Source organism: Gracilinanus agilis, chromosome 5 (genome assembly GCF_016433145.1).
Source record: "Gracilinanus agilis isolate LMUSP501 chromosome 5, AgileGrace, whole genome shotgun sequence".
Classification (NCBI taxonomy): Eukaryota; Metazoa; Chordata; class Mammalia; order Didelphimorphia; family Didelphidae; genus Gracilinanus; species Gracilinanus agilis.
In genome coordinates, this window is record NC_058134.1 from 87,654,123 (window position 1) to 87,674,525 (window position 20,403).

The 20,403-nt window shown below is 36.0% G+C and overlaps 1 protein-coding gene across 1 annotated transcript in view; it reads left to right on the forward strand.

Moving 5' to 3' along the window:
- The window catches only part of PTPRN2 (protein tyrosine phosphatase receptor type N2), a 1,449,868-nt gene that overhangs the window by 413,516 nt on the left and 1,015,949 nt on the right, over positions 1–20,403 (forward strand). Inside the window, exon 3 of the mRNA XM_044678956.1 lies at positions 12,862–12,975. Within this exon, the coding sequence (XP_044534891.1) occupies positions 12,862–12,975 (114 nt within the window). The remainder of the gene's footprint in view (positions 1–12,861; positions 12,976–20,403) is intronic.

The following is a 20,403-nucleotide window of genomic DNA, read 5'->3' on the forward strand; positions in this document are numbered from 1 at the left end:
AGATCTAGAAGGATCAGGACTTAAGTTTCACTGATGAAATACCTCCTGATTGTGTGGAATCCTGGGAAAGTCACTTAATATTTCAGCATTTCAGGCAACTCTCTAAGACTATAGATAGCAAATTGTAATTTCTGCTTACCATTTACTAGCTTTTATGTCTGTCTCTAGTTGTATCTTACCTTCAACTAGACTGTGAGCTCCATGGAGGCAGTTGCTATATACAAATTTGATATACTTCTAGTGACCAGCTTTAGTGTGGTCCATGTAGGTTTGATTGAATTTGTTCAACAGTTCTAGGCTCTGATAAAAGAGAAGGAGAGAATTTAATATTTCTAAAAGACATTTTCAGGAGGACAGTGCCTCCTAAGGCTTGTTTTCTGAGCTGTGTTTCACAGCCAAGATGAACTGAGAGGTTGCATTTATGAGGAAGCGCTGGATATGACTTGACAACAGGGAAATAGTATAGTACAGAGCATGCAGGTATGCAACAAATACTTTTTGACTGTCTCACTGATGGATAGCAATAAGAAGACAAGGAAAGGTGTTAACATTAGGAATACTGGGATGTAATAGAATCATTGCCCCATAATAAATAGTTTGTCATTTTTTGATCACTAATATTACTTGTCTTTTGAGGACTTTCACTCCCCTTTTTAAATTAAAAAGGACAGGGAGAAAATAAGGACTCTTAATTTCATCTGCCATTAATCAGCAGGGTGAATAAGATATTATAATTATAGCCAGGAAGGTGGTCCAGTGGATAGGATAGATGGTATGACTCAAAATTGTTAAGACCTGCATTTGAATCCTGCCTTAAATACTTACTAGTTCACTGAACTCTTAGCCTCAGTTTCCTCATCTATAGCATGGACATTAACACTTCCTAGCTGTGTGACCCTGGGCAAGTCACTTAACCCCCATTGCCTAGCCCTCACAGTTCCTCTTCCACGGAACCAATTTACGATATTGATTCTAAGACAGAAGGTAAGGGTTTAAATAAATAAAATAAAATAAGATAGGAATTAAAAATAACGCCTACCTCACAGTATTGTTCAGAAGATCAAATGAGATAACATGGAAAGTGCTTTACAAACCTTCAAGTGATACAGATATACTATCATCATCCTTATCATCATCTTCTTACAATAACTGAGAATAATTGTTTTGAAGGGTGTGAGACGCCCTCACAATATCGTATCCATGTCAACATTGTGGAATGAACAATTTGTGCTCTAGGATAACACAGATCAACTATATTCATTAGCCACTGAATGTTCAGGAAGTCCCAGGTTTAACTGATTTATATCGGCTTTAACTGCTTAGCTGGGACTCACATTCGGTTAATATCTGGAATAGACCTCAGAGGCATATTATTTTGACTCGCGTCACTATCCCTCATTTGCAGATGTTACTCAGAATCCATGTAAACCTCAAAATCTCTCATCATGGGGAGATGCCTGAGCGGGGTACCCACTAGGGGTCGCTGTTGTTGCTTATTACATATATACCTCTAGCCTGCTGTTTGGAGCTGACCAAGCCTGAATGCAACGGAAGGAGTAAATGAACCCGTTTTAAAAATATAATCCAGTGAGATTGTTTCCTAGGAAGCAGCTACCCTCCATGGGCTGATGAATGCTTAAAATGCTGCAGGTATGGCATAAGCTTCCATTATTACAAGCCTTGGTTTCTCTAAGAAATACCGCTCTGAGGTTTGTCAGCATTTGCTGTTTCAAAGCACCGGGTTAAAATTTCAGACCATTCCCCATGAGGTCCAGTTGTCAAACCTATTATTACTTAACAAGTTCCCCATGCACGTTCCCAGGGAGCTACTTTAAAATGGACTCACATGTTCTCTTTTATTGGGGGAGGAGGAAGGATCAGCTGGCTTTTGCATAAATAGAATGGCTGCATATATATGCTGTTGACTGCTACAGCCCCTTGCAAACTTGAATGCCTGCCCCTGGGCTCATTGTCCCTGGAACTGCAGAAAGAAACCAGGCTAGGCTGCTGCCTTGTATTAAAAACAGTAAATGTTGTGCTCTAGTTGTCCTGTAAGCAGTTCTGCCTTGCTACCCAGGTACCTTAACTGCTCCTGCTTACAGTGGGATCATTTGAACAAAACTAGCGCCCACCTTCCCTTGCAGTCATTTCAGAAGCGGGCTTGCTCAAATCTTGAAGCTTTTCCCTGTCCCCATTTAATGACTTCCCTTTAAGATTTACCCTGAATATATCTTGCATGTACCTAGAGGTCTGTAGGTTGTCTTACTCATTAGAATATGAGTTTTTTGAAAGTAAGGACCATATTTTTGCCTTTTTATCCCTAGAATTTGGCAGAGCACCTCACATATAAATGCTTATTGACTAATTGCTTTTCCTGCTGTTTTCCCATTTTCCCTTCCAAAATAAAGGCAAACAACTGTGATACTTTTTCCTTCTGTATTCCTGCAATGTGCCCACAAATGTAGTGAGCCAACCCATAAATGTTATTTTTAATATTGATAACAATGAGTACTCATGGAACGTGTAAAGGTTTACAGAGTACTTTATATGTAATAATGATGACTAGCATTTTTTACAGCACTTTAAGGCTTGGAAAGTACTTTACAAATATCTCATCTTATCCTCAAACAACCCTGGGTGTCATGCAGATACTGGACCTAACACTTATTCCCTTCTGCTGTCTACCTGCCTCTATTTTCAGTAATTTATAGGAGCTCTCAATAAAAACATCTAGAAGTAATCCATAAAGTAAGCACATAGTTTTGACACTTCTCAGTTTTGTTGAGCCTTTGTGGGACGTTTCCTAAAGTTCGTCAGTTATTCTAAGACTGCAGTAGCTTCAATGTGGGGAATTCAGCATCCATTAGGTGATGGAGAGTAACTCAAAATTCAGTCTTATCAGGAAGCATGTCTCTTAAAAAAAGGCCCAGTGACAATTGTCTCACTTGTTTAGAAGCAAGATGGAGATCATTGTCCCAGACAGTGATTGAACCATAGGAAAAAACAAACAAGCAAAATTAAAGGGGAGTGGTATTATACGCTCAAATGAATAGAAGAGAAAAAAATCTAGAGAGTTGCAGAATACACACAAATATGCAGAAAATGTAATTTGTATATATGGACCTATTTATATACTATTTATTTGAATATATAATATATTAGGATTTATAGATATGGGCATATTTATTCCCCTCCTCCCAAGGTTCTTCTTCTTTATCTCTTTCTGCTAATTTGCTTTCTTCAATGACTGACTGGCTGTGATGATTTTCACCTCTGCCCTGGTGTATACTTGAAAAAGTGAGAACACATAAACACCACAGAGATTCAAAGGCAAATTAAATTTTCATCAATTGTCTTCCTTATTTCCCCTGAGCTTTTAGTATTCTTTGAAGCACCAAGAATAGCATCATTTAATAAATAAAAAGATTGTGAATTAGTGTACTAGTAAAGACTCTGTAAAGAATTTCAAAAAATTCCATATAAGTCCTGTCTTCAGATAGCTTACAATTTCCTTCCAAAATTCTCATAGGTATATAAAAGTTATCTAACAATGAATGTAGCACAAAGAGAAGCAGCTTGAGTGGGAGTGTCAGCAGAGGAAATCCAGTAGCAAAAGGGTCATGGAGACTTTCATACTGGAGCAGGATTGTGCTGAGAGCCTCAGTGGGGAGGTTATACCAGTTCGAAAGAGAAAGGAGGTTGAGGAATAAGTATTTATATAACACTGTGTACCAGGAACTATGCTAAGCACTTTACAAGTATCTCATTTGAGTAGAATGTTGTGAGTAGACACAAAGGTAGGAATGGATTTTGGTGATTTGGAAGGATTGGAGTACTACTAATGGAAATGATTTTTTTTTTGCTTATAGGGATAATGTACCAAGCAAATAATTTTCTCCTTTTATACACAAATTCACAAATGTAATGGAAATACCAACTTTTTGATCTTTAGCAAGATCAACAACTTCAGATCATTTTCCAATAAAATTCTTTGAACTATAGTTTTGCCAATAAGCTAATTGTTTTTCTTTTATGTGGTTTTATAAAATTCTTCTCTCAAGAATGACAGAAAAAATTTCTACCTTGAGATATTTTATGAGAATTATAAATAGCTTCCTCTTTATCAACTGGAAACTGATAATTCAATTTATGTATGGTTTAAACCTGCCTCTCTTTCTACTGACCTGCACATACTTCACTATTAAATGTACCACCAGAGGGAATGAGGTGAAGGTCCAATAAGATGACCAAGTGGAATATATGGCCATGCTAATATTTTGGGGATTTGAACTTTATTGTTGGAGAGGATAGATCATCCTAAAATTCAGTCCACTCCAGACAATTTTAAGGTGACTCTGACATGAAAAATACAAAATGATTAAAATAAATAGTAAATAAAAACAAATTCTCAACAAAAGCAGGAGATTTCATGTAATGAAAAGAATTCATGTCTTTTTTTAAGAGTCAATATATAATCCTGGCTAGGAAAAACAGATGAATATAGAGAGGAGTAGATGAAAACTGGTGGCATCTCCTCTAACTTTTAAAGAGGCACTGAGTAATTTATGATTGCTTCAAAAAAGACTGAAATAGCTCCGATTCCCTGCTTTGGTCTTTGGTTCTGTTTTGACAGGCTAATTTCCAAAAGACAAGATCCTACCTTATAGGCCTCCTGGGATAATGTAGTTGAAAGGTTCTCAAAGTCAGAAAAGGATATTGCACTTAGTGGGGTTCAATATAAAAATAAGCAGCCATTAAATATCCGAGTGTAGCAATATATTATGACTGGGCTGAGGATATAGTAAGAGAACATGGTGATCTCTTTTAATGTAGTCCTAGAGTAAATTATGAGTTATAGTGCCTAGTACTAGAGATGATAGACTTTCTATTCTCTGCCCTGGTTAGACTGTACAGAGGGATACAGAGGCTGGAAACCATCTAGAGAAGGACAACCAAAATGGAGAAGTGCCTTCATTTAATTCATTTCATATGGAAAAAGTTAGCCTGGAAAATACTCATAATAACTAATGTCCATGGCATTTTAAAGCTTACAAAGTGCTTTTCATTTGTGATCACATTTGATATCATATTTCTTTGAGATAGTTGTAACTATCATGTCCATTTTACAGATAAGAAAAGTAAGGTTGTGTTGTTAAATGACTTGACCAAGGTAACATAGTAAGTGTGTGATGCAGAATTTGAGCAAATATTCTTTACTTACTAAAGATGTGATAGTTGTCCTTAAGTATTTGATGAACGTTTCTCTGGAAGAAAAATTAGACTTGCTCTGTTTAGCTCCAGAGCAGAGAACTTGGAGTGGTAGACAGAAGTCCTAAAAAAGCAGAGTTACATTTCCAAAATTTCTTAACAGTTAGAACTATCCGAAAGGTAAATGGGTTGTTTTGGGAAGCAGTAGATTCTTCCTCAGTATGGTTCTTTGGCAAAAGCTGGATCCATCTATTTGTTAGCTACATTAGAGAGAAAATTCTTGTAAAGATATAGGTTTTACAATCTAGCACTTAGAGTGCCCTCCCATACTGTTTGTGTATAGCTCAGTCCTAGAGGATATTCATGTCTGAAGACTTTAGAAGTTCTCTATTCCAAAACCCTCATCTTATAAATAGGGAAACCAAGACCTAGAAAGGTTAAATGACTTGTCCAGGATCACAGAGGTTATAACTGACAGTCAGACTTTGAATTCTAGTCTTCTTACTCAAAAGTCACCGCTTTATTACACCCTCCTGCTTCCATCTCTAGAATTTAGTGATTCAAATACATTTCCTAATATAAAGCATGCTTGCTTCTTATTTCTGTACTCATTGTTAATAGAAAAATGTTTATGATTCTTTTTTGAATGCTAAATTCTACAAGGATTTCTGTTGGGAGGGAGTGGTAACCTGTGCAACATTAGTCTTTTTGTATATGACTACTAGAATGTCAAGGCTGATATTTTGTGGTTGAGCCCTTACAGTTTTAGGCTATATGTTTTCTGAGCTGAGCTCTTCAAAATAACATGGAACAAGAGAGAGGGAGAGGGAGATGGAGAATTGATAAAAATATTAAAGGGTCTTTTAAAGAATATAGGACCTTTTGATGTCAAGAATTATATAGGTGCCAACTGGTGAGGACACAAATTTTTCTGGCAGTGAATGGTGGAAGATGGATGTATTCTATGTTAAGGAATAAAATAGAATAATTCATTAAGAGTTTGGGATGCAAGCTATAGGTTAGGGATGTCTGAAGTGTCCTTGCCTCTTAATCACTTCATTGTTGTAAGAATATATGTTCAGAATTAGAAAGCACTCTATGCATCACCAAATCTAACATCCTCATTTTATGGGTTCGTAAACTGAGGCTGAGAGGTTAAATGATGTACAATGTTATGCAACTGAGGTCAGAGGTAGGATCCAAAACCAGGTCTGTTGATGTAAAATCCACCATTTTTTTCATAGTACCATGATATTTCTCTGCTCAAAAAGACTACAGACAGGGAGAGAAACATTTTTTACTCTGTTGGTTATTTTAAATGGAAAGGGAGGAAAGGGATATGCAGCAGAGAAATCCGATATAGTAAAAATATCTCTGGGATTTTTTTCAGATCTTAAATGTTGGTTCTAATACTACCTACATGACTGGGGAAGTCAGATAATCTCTTTGAGCTTCAGTTTCCTTATCACTAAAATAACTGTATTATTTGTGCCACTATATTATAAGGTTGTTTTCTCTATCTACCTTCTCCAGTAGAATTTGAACTCGCTGATCTACTATTTTTGCCTTTATATCTAAGAGCTTAAACTACATTTACTGAATTAATTTGAATCACAAATGAATTATCTTTAAAGTAAGCCATAAAATCAACTTTATTATTCTTCTTCCCAATAGCTAGCATTTCTATAAACAAAAAATTGCCATGTCTTTTATATACATTACCTCATTTGATATTTGCAATAATCCTAGGAGGTAAATGGTTTTGTCATTACCATTTTACAAATGAGAAGAGGTTAAGATAGTTGCACAAGTTCAGAAACGAGTGGGATTTGAACTAAGGTCTTCCTTACTCGAATTATAGGACTACATCTAGTTTTTCTGGTTCCTTTCCTCCATCCCTCCCTTCTTTCTTTATTCCGCCCTCTCTTTTTTCTTTCTTCCTCTTCCCTTCTATCCTCTCACTCTCCTTTCATTCCTTCCTCCCATAGTGGCTCCAGATTTCTTCCAGGATTATACTTGAAATCCTTTGGCATTTAAAGCTCTTCATAGCCTGGTTCCTTCCTGTCTTTCTAGGTTTTTTTTTATACTTTACTACTCTTCATTTACTCTACAATATGGTCACCCTGGCCTACTTCCTATTTCTTGCATAGAACACTTCTTTTCCCATCTGTATCTTGGCATTGATTTCCCCCCTTGCCTGGAATGCTCTCTCTCTTAAACTCCATGTCTTGGAGTGTCTGGCTTTCTTTAAGTCTCAGCTCAAGTGTCACTCCTTTCAAGAGTGAGAAGGGAAAGAGAATAAACATTTATGTAGTACTTACTATGTGCCAGGTACTGTGCAAATATAATATCATTTGATCTTCACAACATTTCTGGGAAGTAAGTTCTATTTTTATCTTTATTTTACAGTTGAATAAACTGAGGCAAACAGAGGCTAAATGACTTAATGGGTTACAAAATAAATAAGTGTATGAGGGAGTTGAACTCAGATTTTTCTGACTTCAGGGTCAGCATTCTTTCTATTGTGCCATCTAGCTACCATTGCTATATCCTATAAGTCAGATTTACAGGGAGTTTGACCTAGAAAAGCTAAACTACCGAGTGTGTGGAGCATTATGACAGAGGATATACAAAGTTTATGAAGTGAAGTTTTTATCCTCAGATAATTAAAATATATTATAATATGTAAAGGGAAAGCATATGAGAGGCTTGAGCAAAATTCTGCCTAAAGGCTAAGAAAGGAAAGCCCTTATGTATTTTAGGAATCACAGAAGGCTTCTGGAAGGGTTAACATCTAAGTTTGACTTTAAAGGACAGGTAGGAATTTGAAAAGTGATGGGAAGGTAGGAACATTTGGCACAAAGAACAGCATAAGAAAAGGCACAGAGGTGGGAAACTGAGGGATATGTTCAACAGATGGCAGATATTACATTGTGATGGAAAGATAAAGGATGAGGAGGAAAATAGTTTGCCATGGGGAAGTACCAGAGTATGGAATCCTGGATTAAATGAGAATTTTAGTTGATAGGCAATAGTGAGCAATGAGAGGATTTTTGAGTGTGGAATAGCCTGACCAGATCTTTTCATAAGGTAGATCTGGTGTGAACTGGAAGCATTGTTTAGAGGGGTACGTAAACATAAGGAGAAGATAATTATTTGGATTCAGAGAACCTGATTTTATATTTTCCCTCTTTCACTTGATGCCTTTGGCCAGTCAAGCAACCAAATATGATATTTATATAAAGAACCTTGCAAACCTTCAAATGCTTATAAATGTTAATCATCACCATAATAACTATCCTTGACTCATTTTCTTTATCTGCAAAATATGGAGGTTTATTTAGGTGGCTTCTGAGATACCATCCAGCTCTAGATCTATGATCCTATGACCAGTTAGAAAGTGATTTTCCTCTACACATCTACTATGCTTGTAGCAATGGTAATGAGAGGAGACTGACAAAACAGAAAAGTTGATTGGAGATGCAACTGACAGGACTTGGTAAATTATTGAATATGAGTGACCAAAGAGGGGAAAATTAAAAGAAGACATCGTTTTGGGGTACAGGAAAGTGAGTAAATTATAGTAATGATGAGAACAGTGTAGTTAGAAGGAGGAACTGATTTTCCTATTATATATGTTAAATTTGGAGAAAGATGAGTATGACATTCTAATAAGCATTCAGAAAGGGAACCTGAAAGCACTTAAAAATGTGAGTCTAGAGTAGTGTTCTCAACTCTTTTTTGCTCATGGAACATTATCTTTTGCCATTAGAAGACATAGAACACCAAATATTTAAATTGGCAATAGCATAGAAGCCTCAGGAGAATCATGTTCTTGTAGTTTTCCTTTAGTAAAAGCAACATCTATAATGGAAGTTCTTTTCAAGTTCAAGGCTTCATATATTTTGGAATTAGCGAATATAGATAATAGTCAAATTTTGTTAACTTTGTTATGACAATGCTTTACTACATAGACTAAGTAACATTTATATTAAATCAAATTAATTATGAATTTTCCTTTTCTGTTATATCATTGGATGTAGCATTGTATAATGGATGGAGGGCCAGTTTTATAGCCAAGAGGAACCATTTTCAAATGCCTTATCTTGCACATACACCATATTTGACCTTGGGCAAGTCACTCAATTTTTCAGGTCTCTAGGCAATTCTCTAAGACCATATTCAGTATAGAAGATGCTGACCTACATCAGTAGAGGTTATTGTCTCTGGAGAGATGATAATGAAGGCATTGACTAGGATGATAGCAATGGAAATAAAATGGAAAGGAACAGACACAAGATATTTTAGGCATTGGAATGAACAGAATTTTGTAAGTTATTGTATATATGAGGTGAAAGAGAAGGAAAGGTGTAAGAAAACATGAAGGTTTTATGCATAGGAGAATGGGTAAATGATAACACCACTTATGGGATTGGTGCATCCAGAAGTAGTTTACTATGCAAATAAAATCACCTTGTCTTCATACCTATCCCTAGAATAGCACAGCATCCAAAATTTTGTGGCACACTTCAAGAAATTCATGGTATCCTTTTTTTTGCAGTTTTAGTATAGAAGACATTTTATTTATTTTTTAACTTTAAAAAATTTATTTTTGTTTTGAATATTTTCCCATAGTTACATGTTTCATATTCTTTCCCTCTCCCCCAAAACCCCCACCCCACCTCATAGCTGATGCACAATTCCACTGGGTTTTACATATATCATTGATTAAGACCTAATTCCATATTATTGATAGTTGAAGTGAAGTTATCGTTTAGTGTCTACATCCCCAATAATATCCCCATCAACCCATGTGATCAAGCAGTTGTTTTTCTTCTGTGTTTCTCCTCCCGCAGTTCTTCCTCTGAATGTGGCTAGTTTTCTTTCTCATAAGACCCTCAGAATTGTCCTGGGTCATTGCATTACTGCTAGTAGAGAAGTCCGTTATGTTTGATTGTACCACAGTGTATCAATCTCTGTGTACAACTTATACGAACACAACTACGAAACCCTTTCCACACAATTAAAACTAGATCTAAACAATTGGAAGGACATTGAGTACTCTTGGGTAGGATGAGCTAACATAATAAAAATGACCATCCTCCCCAAATTAATTTACTTATTTAGTGCTATACCTATCAAACTACCAAATTTTTTTTATTGAATTAGAAGAAAACTATAACAAAATTCATTTGGAAAAACAAAAGACCAAGAATATAAAGGGAAATAATGAAAAAATATGAAGGAAGGTGGCCTAGCAGTACCAGATCTTAAACTGTACATGATATACTTTTGAGAATGACTGTTTCCCTAATGCAGGTTTAAATTATCAGGTTCTTTGTTCTGCATTTTTCTTTTAAAGAGTAAAAAATATGTTTTGTTTATTGCCGTTCATGCTTTAGCAGAAAGTTATTAGAAATCCAACATCCTTTTTTTTCCCCTGGAAATATTCACTGTATTGTATAAAGCAAACCATAGTCAGAGTGGCATAGTCAAAGTTGGGGAAAGGACTTGTGGCAAATTAATTAGCAGATACTTGGGGTATTTGTTTTGATAGACTGTGATCATTTGGAATGTTTTCTTAAGGAAAAAAAAATTCTTAAAAGGGATGAGGGGGAAATGTCTTTCAAAATAGTGGCCACATCTCTTCCCTTTTTTCTTTTTTTAAACAACATTGTTGCTCTGATTCATCTTATGACCATTATATATACACCATGTACATAGTGGTTTTGGTAAAAATTCTAGGCTGATTTTTGGGGCTTCCAGCTTAAATTGTTCCTTGAATTGTGAGTATAGACTTAAATAGAAGGTATTGTCATATGGTCTGCTTTTTGACAGTAATCACAAGGAAAAGCTCTGTTTTGAAAGCCTAAAGCATTATACTTTCAGTCACTATTATTCTTATCTGGGAAATAAATTCAAGGTTTCCGTGCAATTTAAGTTGTTTTCAATAAGACGATGTGTATGTGTGTGCATATATGTGCATGTATGTGTATATAAGTACATATATGTGTATATAAACACATACAGATCAGCTCTTTCCAATACAGAGGGGAAAGGGAGGGACTCCAACTAGGATATTAATTTGGTGTATGTGTGCCCAGCAGGCTGGGCACCTCACTTGGGGATGGGGAAAAAAACCCAAGCCCTACTCTTTCTTTCTGTAAGTACTATTGGCAAATACTCTGTTTTTATTTAGCTGTTGCATTAATTTCAATGAGGCACTTATTTGAAAGGCACAATGCTGTGTAACCCTGCGTGGAAAAAGGAAATGGCGCTAGGTTTATCTTCCATTGCATGACCATTGTGTGCCTTCTTTGAGCAGCTGGGCCAGTTGTCTTCCCATATTCTTTAGCCTCTGAGAAGTCCCATAGAAATCAATGAGATGCTTGTAGTACTTAAGGCTATTTTCTGTTAATCAGATAGAGCTTTGGGCTCAAGCATATATGTGATATCAGACCAGTAATTACTGAGTCAACCTGGCACTAGACAGAATGTGTTTCTGCTAATTAAAACTTGTTGCATTTGAATGGCTTTCTTTGGCTACACTGTATGTAGAGAAACTAGGGTGAACAATAAAAGGAAACCATTTTCCCCCCTCCCTTCCTACCCAAGACCTAAAACTGCAGATGGCCCGCACTGTGTGTGAAGCACCTAGTCACTGAATTAGCCTTTTGTGTGCAAGAAAGGAAGGTAATTTGAATGTTTGAACCCCCCACAGGAAGCTTGTCTCAAAATGAACAATTCGCCAAATAAAGACTAATTAGGGCCTAAATTAATTAGAAGGTGTGGTTTGAAAGGACGTTGATGAGAAGAGTCTGTCATTTTAGACAAATGGAATAGAGCTAAATAAATTAGGCCCCATTAATATCTCATTGTTCTGTGAGCAGCTCTCTTTTTATTGCATTCATTAGAAAGCCTACTTGAATAAGCCTTCACTGGCCATTACTGATTCAGCCCTCATTTACCAGAGCCTAACACACAGTGTCTGCATTAAAAATATTTCAACAAATCCTCATAGCTTCTGCAAATTAATATTTATATTTTCTGGTTGCTCTGCTTTTCATGTGAGATGTAGGCTCTGCATGGTATTGTCTTCTTCTTCTTCTCCTTCTTTTTCTTCTTCTTCTTCTTCTTCTTCTTCTTCTTCTTCTTCTTCTTCTTNCTCCTTCTTTTTCTTCTTCTTCTTCTTCTTCTTCTTCTTCTTCTTCTTCTTCTTCTTTTTCTTCTTCTTCTTCTCCTTCTTTTTGTGGTCACCAAATTGTCAGAAGGGAAAAACTCATATTTTTTTTAAAAAAGGAAAGCCAGAGAAAGAAAATTACAAAAAGAATGGGGAGGGGATAAAGAAAGCAAAAGCAAGATGGGGGAGTTAAAAAACATCTGAATGCATTAGTAAAATGTATTTTTTTTCCTTCAAGTTCATGTTTTCAATGACACATTATGGTCTTATTTTATCTTTAAGAGTATCCTAACTACTTCAGAATTCTAATCATACTTTGATGACTTTTTAAAGCCAGATTTCCAAAGCCTTACTACTGTTTATAATTGCATAAAGTGCAAGTGTCAGTATAATATGTTTCTTCCTTTGAAGTAAATAAAATTTCGTTTTCTCTTTCTTCTCTCTGTCTACCTCTGCCTCCCCACCCTCAACAGATGGAGTGTTTGGAAGATGCCTGCAAGGACCTATGATAGACACATATCAATATGAAGTTTCACCCCCAATTCTTGAGCACCTAAGGACCATCTTGCAGAAGCTCTCCCATAGAGGTACAGAGTGGGTCCAATAGAAGAACTGGTTCATGGATTTAGGACAACAGTTGTGATAAGTGGTGCACTGATGGGCCCTGCAATATTGAGTTGTTTTTTTTTTAATTTTAAACATTTATTAACATGGTTACATGATTCATGCTCCTACTTTCCCCTTCACCCCCCGCATTCCCCCACCTATGGCCGACACACATTTCCACTGGTTTTATCATGTGTCCTTGATCAAGACCTATTTCCAAATTGTTGGTAGTTGCATTGGTGTGATAGTTTCGAGTCTACATCCTCAATCATGTCCCGCCCCAACCCATGCGTTCAAGCAGTTGTTTTTCTTATATGTTTCCTCTCCTGCAGTCCTTCCTCTGGATGTGGGTAGCATCTTTACCATAAATCCCTCAGAATTGTCCTGGGTCATTGTTTTGCTGCTGGTACAGAGGTCCATTACATTCGATTTTACCACAGTATATCAGTCTCTGTGAACAATGTTCTTCTGGCTCTGCTCCTTTCACTCTGCATCAGTTCCCGGAGGTCTCTCCAGTTCGCCTGGAACTTCTCCAGTTTGTTATTCCTTTTAGCACAATAGCATTCCATCACCCGCATATACCACAGTTTGTTCAGCCATTCCCCAATTGAAGGGCATTCCCTCCTTTTCCAGTTTTTTACCACCACAAAAAGCGCAGCTATGAATATTTTCGTACAAGTCTATTTATCTGCAAAATTGAGTTTTTAACAAATGATGGTTACTTTAAAAAAAATATCTCAGAGAGCCTCATCATGTTTCTTGGTTACTTTGGAAATTACCTTTGCCATAAATCACTAGTGACCATGATTAGCAGAAGTGTTTCGGTAAAACACATACAGAGTAGAATGCCATCTGGAAAGCAAACCATTTAACTGAAATTCATCCATATTGCCAAGAAGAGTCTGAGACTATGGAACTGTAACGTATATGGCAATTTTTTCCATTGTTTTCCAAAGCAAGTAAATGTATATCAATGAAGAGTAGAGGTCCAGGTTCTGAAGGCAAGGCAACTTTTTTTAACTATGGATAGCTTAGTTGGGAATCAGTTCATCAGCTGAAAAATTTTGTGACCTTAATTGAGTTGTGAAACCCTGTTCTCTTTTGTTCCTTCTATAAAATTGAGATAACATCTGGCTGCTTACTTCACAGGGATATTAAGGAAAAGGTAATCTTTGAAAAAAGTTGTTTGTGGTAATCAGAGTCAAAGATAAAGTTATGTATAATTATTATTATTGTCAAAATGAAATATTTCTCTACTCATAAATTTCATAATAGACTCATTTATAGATCTAGCACACAGAAATAACATGAAGCTTTTGAAGAGCTAATTGCATAGTTTCTTGATGGAAGGCATATGGCCACTCTGAACAGGTGGCCAAGATGTGTCTGGGAGGGGACAGGAGTGATAGGCATCATTAAAGTGTTGATATTTATTCTAGCATCAAAGTACACCAGGCTCTTACATCAGTGGGGGAGATTACATTCAATTCAGTGTGATGTTTCCTCTCCTTTTTTTGTGCCACCATTCTGTTTTTAATTCTTGGCATCACTGAATCTGCTCTAGGATAAATCTGGCTTTCCAAAATGTAACTCAATTTATCAGAAAGTCTCCTCTGGCATGATGGGCCAATTTGTACTGTAGGGATTCTCAATAATTAATAACCTGTATTGTTCCCATTGTCCCAACCCAGATAACTTAGTGAACTTCTGAAGTTAGCACATATCTAGAGCATTCAGTTGTGCATCTGCTTGCAAACCGAGGTTTATAAAAACATAGAAAATTATTCAGTGTAGAATTACAAAATATCTCACCTTCATTCTTCCCAAAATAATTTGGGTCTCCAATCCCTCTGAAGACTTATGACTCTTGGCTAAGTGTTTTTAAAACTGGAATGAGGAAACTAGATACTGTAGTGATGATAACATCATCAGCATTTTTTTTAGATTACTTAACAGTCTCTATAATGCTGCAACTAGGATATTACCTCTTCTTTCTGCATTTGCCTTTGGAATATTTTGCCACTGGCGCAATAGACAACATCCTTCTTTTTGTCCTTGAGGCATTTCTGGTCCCATCTGTTCTTTCCTCGCCCCTCATGCTATTCTCCTCCATCTTTCTTTTCTCCTTTCAATCACTACCACTCCCTGAGTCACATATCTCCTAGGAATATGTCTCCTAGGAAACTGCTTTTCCAAAATCCATGCCATGTCTTGGGTTCAGTGTATCATGAGAAATTGTGGAAATGGAACCCAATAGTGGGTTCTCCTACCATTGCTATATTTTATTCTCTCTCTCTCTCTTCACACTCACACACACACACACACACACACACACACACACACACACATATATATATCATTGCTCACCTTCCTCTTCTCTTCTACTTCTCCCATTTTCACATAAAAGACAAGGAAGGGATAAGAGAAAAAAAACACATTTACATGACTATTTGTTACCATTGCCCTGTGTGGTGAAATAGGGAAAAATGGAAGTACAAATGTTTTCCAGTGAATCCTTGCAAGTAGGCACCAAGCTTAGATAAATCATAGTTTCTGTGGAGCAAATTTTAAATTATGCTACTTTCACATATTAAATATGAGGAAACTTTGAAAAAAGGTTAAGAAATGCATGAAAAAGAATAATTGTTTAAGACAATGATTTTAATGTTTATTTTTAGACAATTAAAAAAATCACTTTTTTATTTAGACATTATGGGAACAACACTGGGATAGAAATGAGATGACGTCCCACTAATTAGTTGTGTTATCTTAAGCAAGTCACTTCATATTTTTGGTTCTCAGTTTCCTCATCCAAAAAATTAGAGAGTAAGATTAGGTACACTCTGTAGTCTTTTTCAGCTATGCAATCCTGCGATTTATGATAGAGAGGAAGAAATGTGTTAAAATAGAAAAAGTGTTTGACCTAGAGTCAAAAATACTGGGGCCAAATCTCATCTTCAACACTTAGAAGCTCTGTGACTGTGGACAATAAAACGATTTCTCTGAGACTGAATTTGCTTGCCTATAAAATGGGGATAAAATTGCTCTTAGAACCCATTTCACAGGAGGCATGGTGAAGAAAGTATTTGATATATCTTAACTGTGAATACTGGGACCTTAAGACTGAAAAGTATTGAATGATAGTTATTTGTATTGTTGAATTGTTTTAACATGTTAAGCCTCTTCATAGAACTGTTGAAGTCATAGAAAATGGATGAGTAAATCAACAAACATTTGAGTAATTAATATTTGCCAGACATTATGCTAAAGGACTGTGCAAAGTGAGAAAATTCAAAACACACAAAAAACATGAGTCCCTGTCCTTGACCTCAAGAAACTTACTTTCCTAATGGGTTAAGTAGCACAAATAAGGCAATGGTGGCCTGGGAAATGTATTTTACTTGGGAAGAGCCAGAGATGGTGAATGAAGCAGTAGGATACTCAATTGAAAAAAATTTAGATACAATGGAAATGTTGATTTGCTTACTGTTCCCATTGTAAAAAGTGGAAAATGTGGAATGGGGGCAGAAAGTGCTTAGGGAGAATGTCTAGATAATTGGAGTGAATCATGCTTGGATCTGGAACTGCCTAGATATGGTGGGCTCTTGCCAATCAGAACAGTGGGCTCCCAGAGCAGTAGGTCCAAACTCAGTAGCTGCACTCTTCCAAGGCATAGTCTCCAAAGGTCTGGTTTATATGGTGCATCATTGGCAAGGTGAATGGCAAAAACATGGCTGAAAACTAGAATGGACCGTAGATGTTAACTGGTCTGAAGCCTGGAGAGTTTAAGAGATTGGCTCACTCCTATAGAATTAATATATGACAAAACCAGGATTTGAACCTAAATATTCTAACTCCAAATGCTTCTTCACAAATTTCTTATTATTGAAAGGGCTGTGTACAAGCCTGTCCTTTTTATTCATCTTATAACTAATCTTTCAAACTGAAAGGGATAGTTTCTGTTTTTAGCCCTACTTCCAATAGTCACGTGCTAACCTTTGCCACCTCTCGCTAGGGAACTTTAGGAAATGGGTTTTGACAGTGTGATGTCAGTAAGAGAATGGAATGTTTCTGACCTTCTGGGACTCGCCACCTGCTTGGACAGGAATGACATGTCTCTCTACTTTGTCTCATTTTGTTAGCATATTTTGTGAGAGACCACCCAGGTCTTAAGAATGATATGAAAAGCCTTTTATTGCGTGAAACCAGCACTTCTGATTAGAAGGGAAAGAGGTCTGTGAATGAAAACTTCAGCTTCACTGTTGGCAGTTTCTTCTGAGAAGAGAGTAAGTTGGAGGGACTAGATGGAATAATTCCTATATTCCCTGTTTATGCCACAGTAACTGGACTAGTATGTGGCTTGAACAAAAACTGATTTGCCTGAGAACATATTATAGTAGGACTCAGACACAGCAATTTCTTATCTTCCTTCTTCATAAGCAATTGAAATATAGTATAATTATTTTATGTTTTATGCCTTGAATGTCTATGTTACAAACATATATGAGGAAATTTTATATCTACTATCTCATTCTATCCTATAGAATATACTATAACATCCAAGCGAGGAGATAGAATCATAGAATTTGGAATTAGAGAGAACTTCATGTACACGTAGCCAAAACCTATTACTTTTCAGATGAGGATATTTGAAACACTGAGAGGATGTGACTTTGCCTAAGGTTAGGAAGTAAGGAATAGAGCTGAGATTTGAATTCAGGTCTCTTGACTTCATATCCATCTCTCTTCATATTTCTTTGTTGTCACTATTACTCAGATTGTAGAAATAAATCATAGAAAGGTGAATGATTCAGCCAGAACAAAATAATCTGAATTTTGAGGTTTGCATTTCAGTGCTCAGTATGCCAGACTGTATTGCTTATATTTCATTTACTTTTCAAGTAAATGTGGAAGGATGAATTAAAATTATTTTATAGAAGATAGAGTGATAGAAATTTGTAGGATGGATACTATCCAGGGAATCAGAAAAGTAGCTTCTAATTCCAGGCTAGCTCTATCATCATCTAGCAGAATTAATTTGAGCATTTTTATATTTTTTCCAGGCCTCAGCTTTGTTTCTGTAAAATGGGATTAAGTCCTCTTTAACTTATTTAAAGGATTTTATGAAGACATAACTTGATCATAGATATGAAAGTGCTCTGGAGGTTAAAAATAACATGTAAACTTTCAGGCTCCATGTTCAGAATTTAAACTGCTAAACATAGGACCGAGGCTAGAAATCATTTCACAAGATAAAAATCTGGACGTCTTAGTGGACTGCAAGCATAGAATTTGTTCTGGCTATCAGTAAAGCCAGTCAGATTTTAGTTTGTATTAAAATAAGCACAACATTTATGGTGATAGAAATTTGGTATTAGATCTGAGTTTAAGGTCTTTAGATATGATGCTTTTTTGGCTGAGTGATCCTGACAAGTCATTTAGCCTCTCAGTGTCTCAGTCAAAACTCTCATATTTTAAATTGTGGAATGGCTGCTGATATACAGTGATAGAGAAAGTTTCCTTTCCAGGAGTTCAACCATCATTGAAATGATTAGGTCTAGAGACACTTTGTCTCTTGAGTGGAACTGAAAAAAAGAGTGGATGAGGAAAGTAAAAAATCTTGTCTGAAAACTACTCTTTTTAATTTTTTTTATTTTTTAACTATTCTCTTTTAGAAGAGAAAAAAAGAAAGTAGTAGTTCAAAACACCAGAGATGTAAATGAACTTAACTTTCTAAACAGTGTTGAGATAAGGTCTACGCAGTTTAGCTGCTAGGAATGCTCATCTGGAAAGAAGGTAATGAGTACCATCTGTAGAAGAAGAAAAAACTAGAGAGCAACAAATCAATTATACATTCCATTTGAGAAGACTACCTTAGAGAGAATGTGTCAAGACCCAAAATACCTGGTTGTGGAACCTTAGCAAGGCAGCAAAGTCTCAGGAAGGTGCTGGCGGAGAGTTGAAGGCAGAACAGAGATTCAGACAAAGTGACCTTTGAGGAATATTCTACCTTAGAGGAACAGACTCTGGCTTCTTACCTTGATATGGCCCAATCCAGGACAGAAGAGAAGATAACACTTTGGATGAGTGGCCAATTAATAGGCATGGAAAGGTTCTTATGAATCTATGAGATAAAATGTGAGTCCTTTTTTATTATCTTTTAATTTATAAACATATCAATTTTGTGATTTTAGCCTTGTGAGTGTGATTGCTTTTAAGTGGAACTGTCTCACATCAAAGATCCCAGGATGGTTATGTGTATAGGTTTGAGGAGAAAAGTAGTTTTCCTTTGTGTATATATCCAGGCTCTTTGTTTCAGGAGGGTGCCTTTGACATCAGTTACATGTAACATGTATCATACTTTTCGTGTATTTGTCTTATTACCTTCTATTTGATTATAAATTCCTTTAGGGCAAACACTTTGTCACATTTCACCTTAGTGTTGTGAATCATTACTGTAGTACATGGCGCTCAAAATAATTTAATAAGTGGTTGAAGAATTAGACTTATTATTTCAGAGGGCAGAGATAGCAACAGTGAGTGGCAGAAAGAAAAGTTTTGGATAAACACCAGGAAAAAAAATCCTTAAGGCTTCTCCCCAAAGGATTCTTTTACAAGTCGTGAGTTCATTTTCAGTAGATGTTTCCAAACATAGTGGAAAACCACATGGGACGTTTTTTAGATTGGATTAAGTAAAAATTGGGCGAGATTATTTTGAAATCTCTTCAATATCTGAATCTGTGATTCCCTTTTTGAAACACAAAGGAATTTGATATAATCATGTTACCCAAATGACTTTAAGTCTGTTACAAAATTCATTGATGAAATAAAGATCTCAGGTATGACTTGTAACTAGAAATTCTACTTTTTTAATTGTTATGAGAGCACTCCCTAGTTCCCAAAAATATTTAATGAATTTACTTGTAACTACTCTAGATAAAGAGTTAATTTTAATATTTTGCAATTTCCATATTTTAAAATTTGTTTAGCTTAATTTATACCTTAATATTTTTCTTTCATTTACAAGTGCTTTTTGAGAATCTAAGTGCAAATCACTGCAAAGACATTTATTTTAACTCCTCTGGTACATTTACAGATTTTATTTTAAGGCATTGAAAATAAATCCCAGGCTTTCCTGAAAGACTTATTTTTTTAAAAATCAATTTTTATCAAATATCAGAAAGATTTGTGTTTATTCACCAAGAATTATTGGGATACTTTAAAAAATGAATTATTATTCATGAAATTCTTCGATAGCAAATTACCCAATGAAGTCTTAGTGCCATGGTAAGATGAGTTTTCTCTACAAGAATGAGCATTTCTCAGGAAGAGGCTCTGTCCTCTGCGTAGGTGATCATCACATTGGTCTGGGCACCCCAACAGGTGTAAGTTGAAATAGATGTCATAAT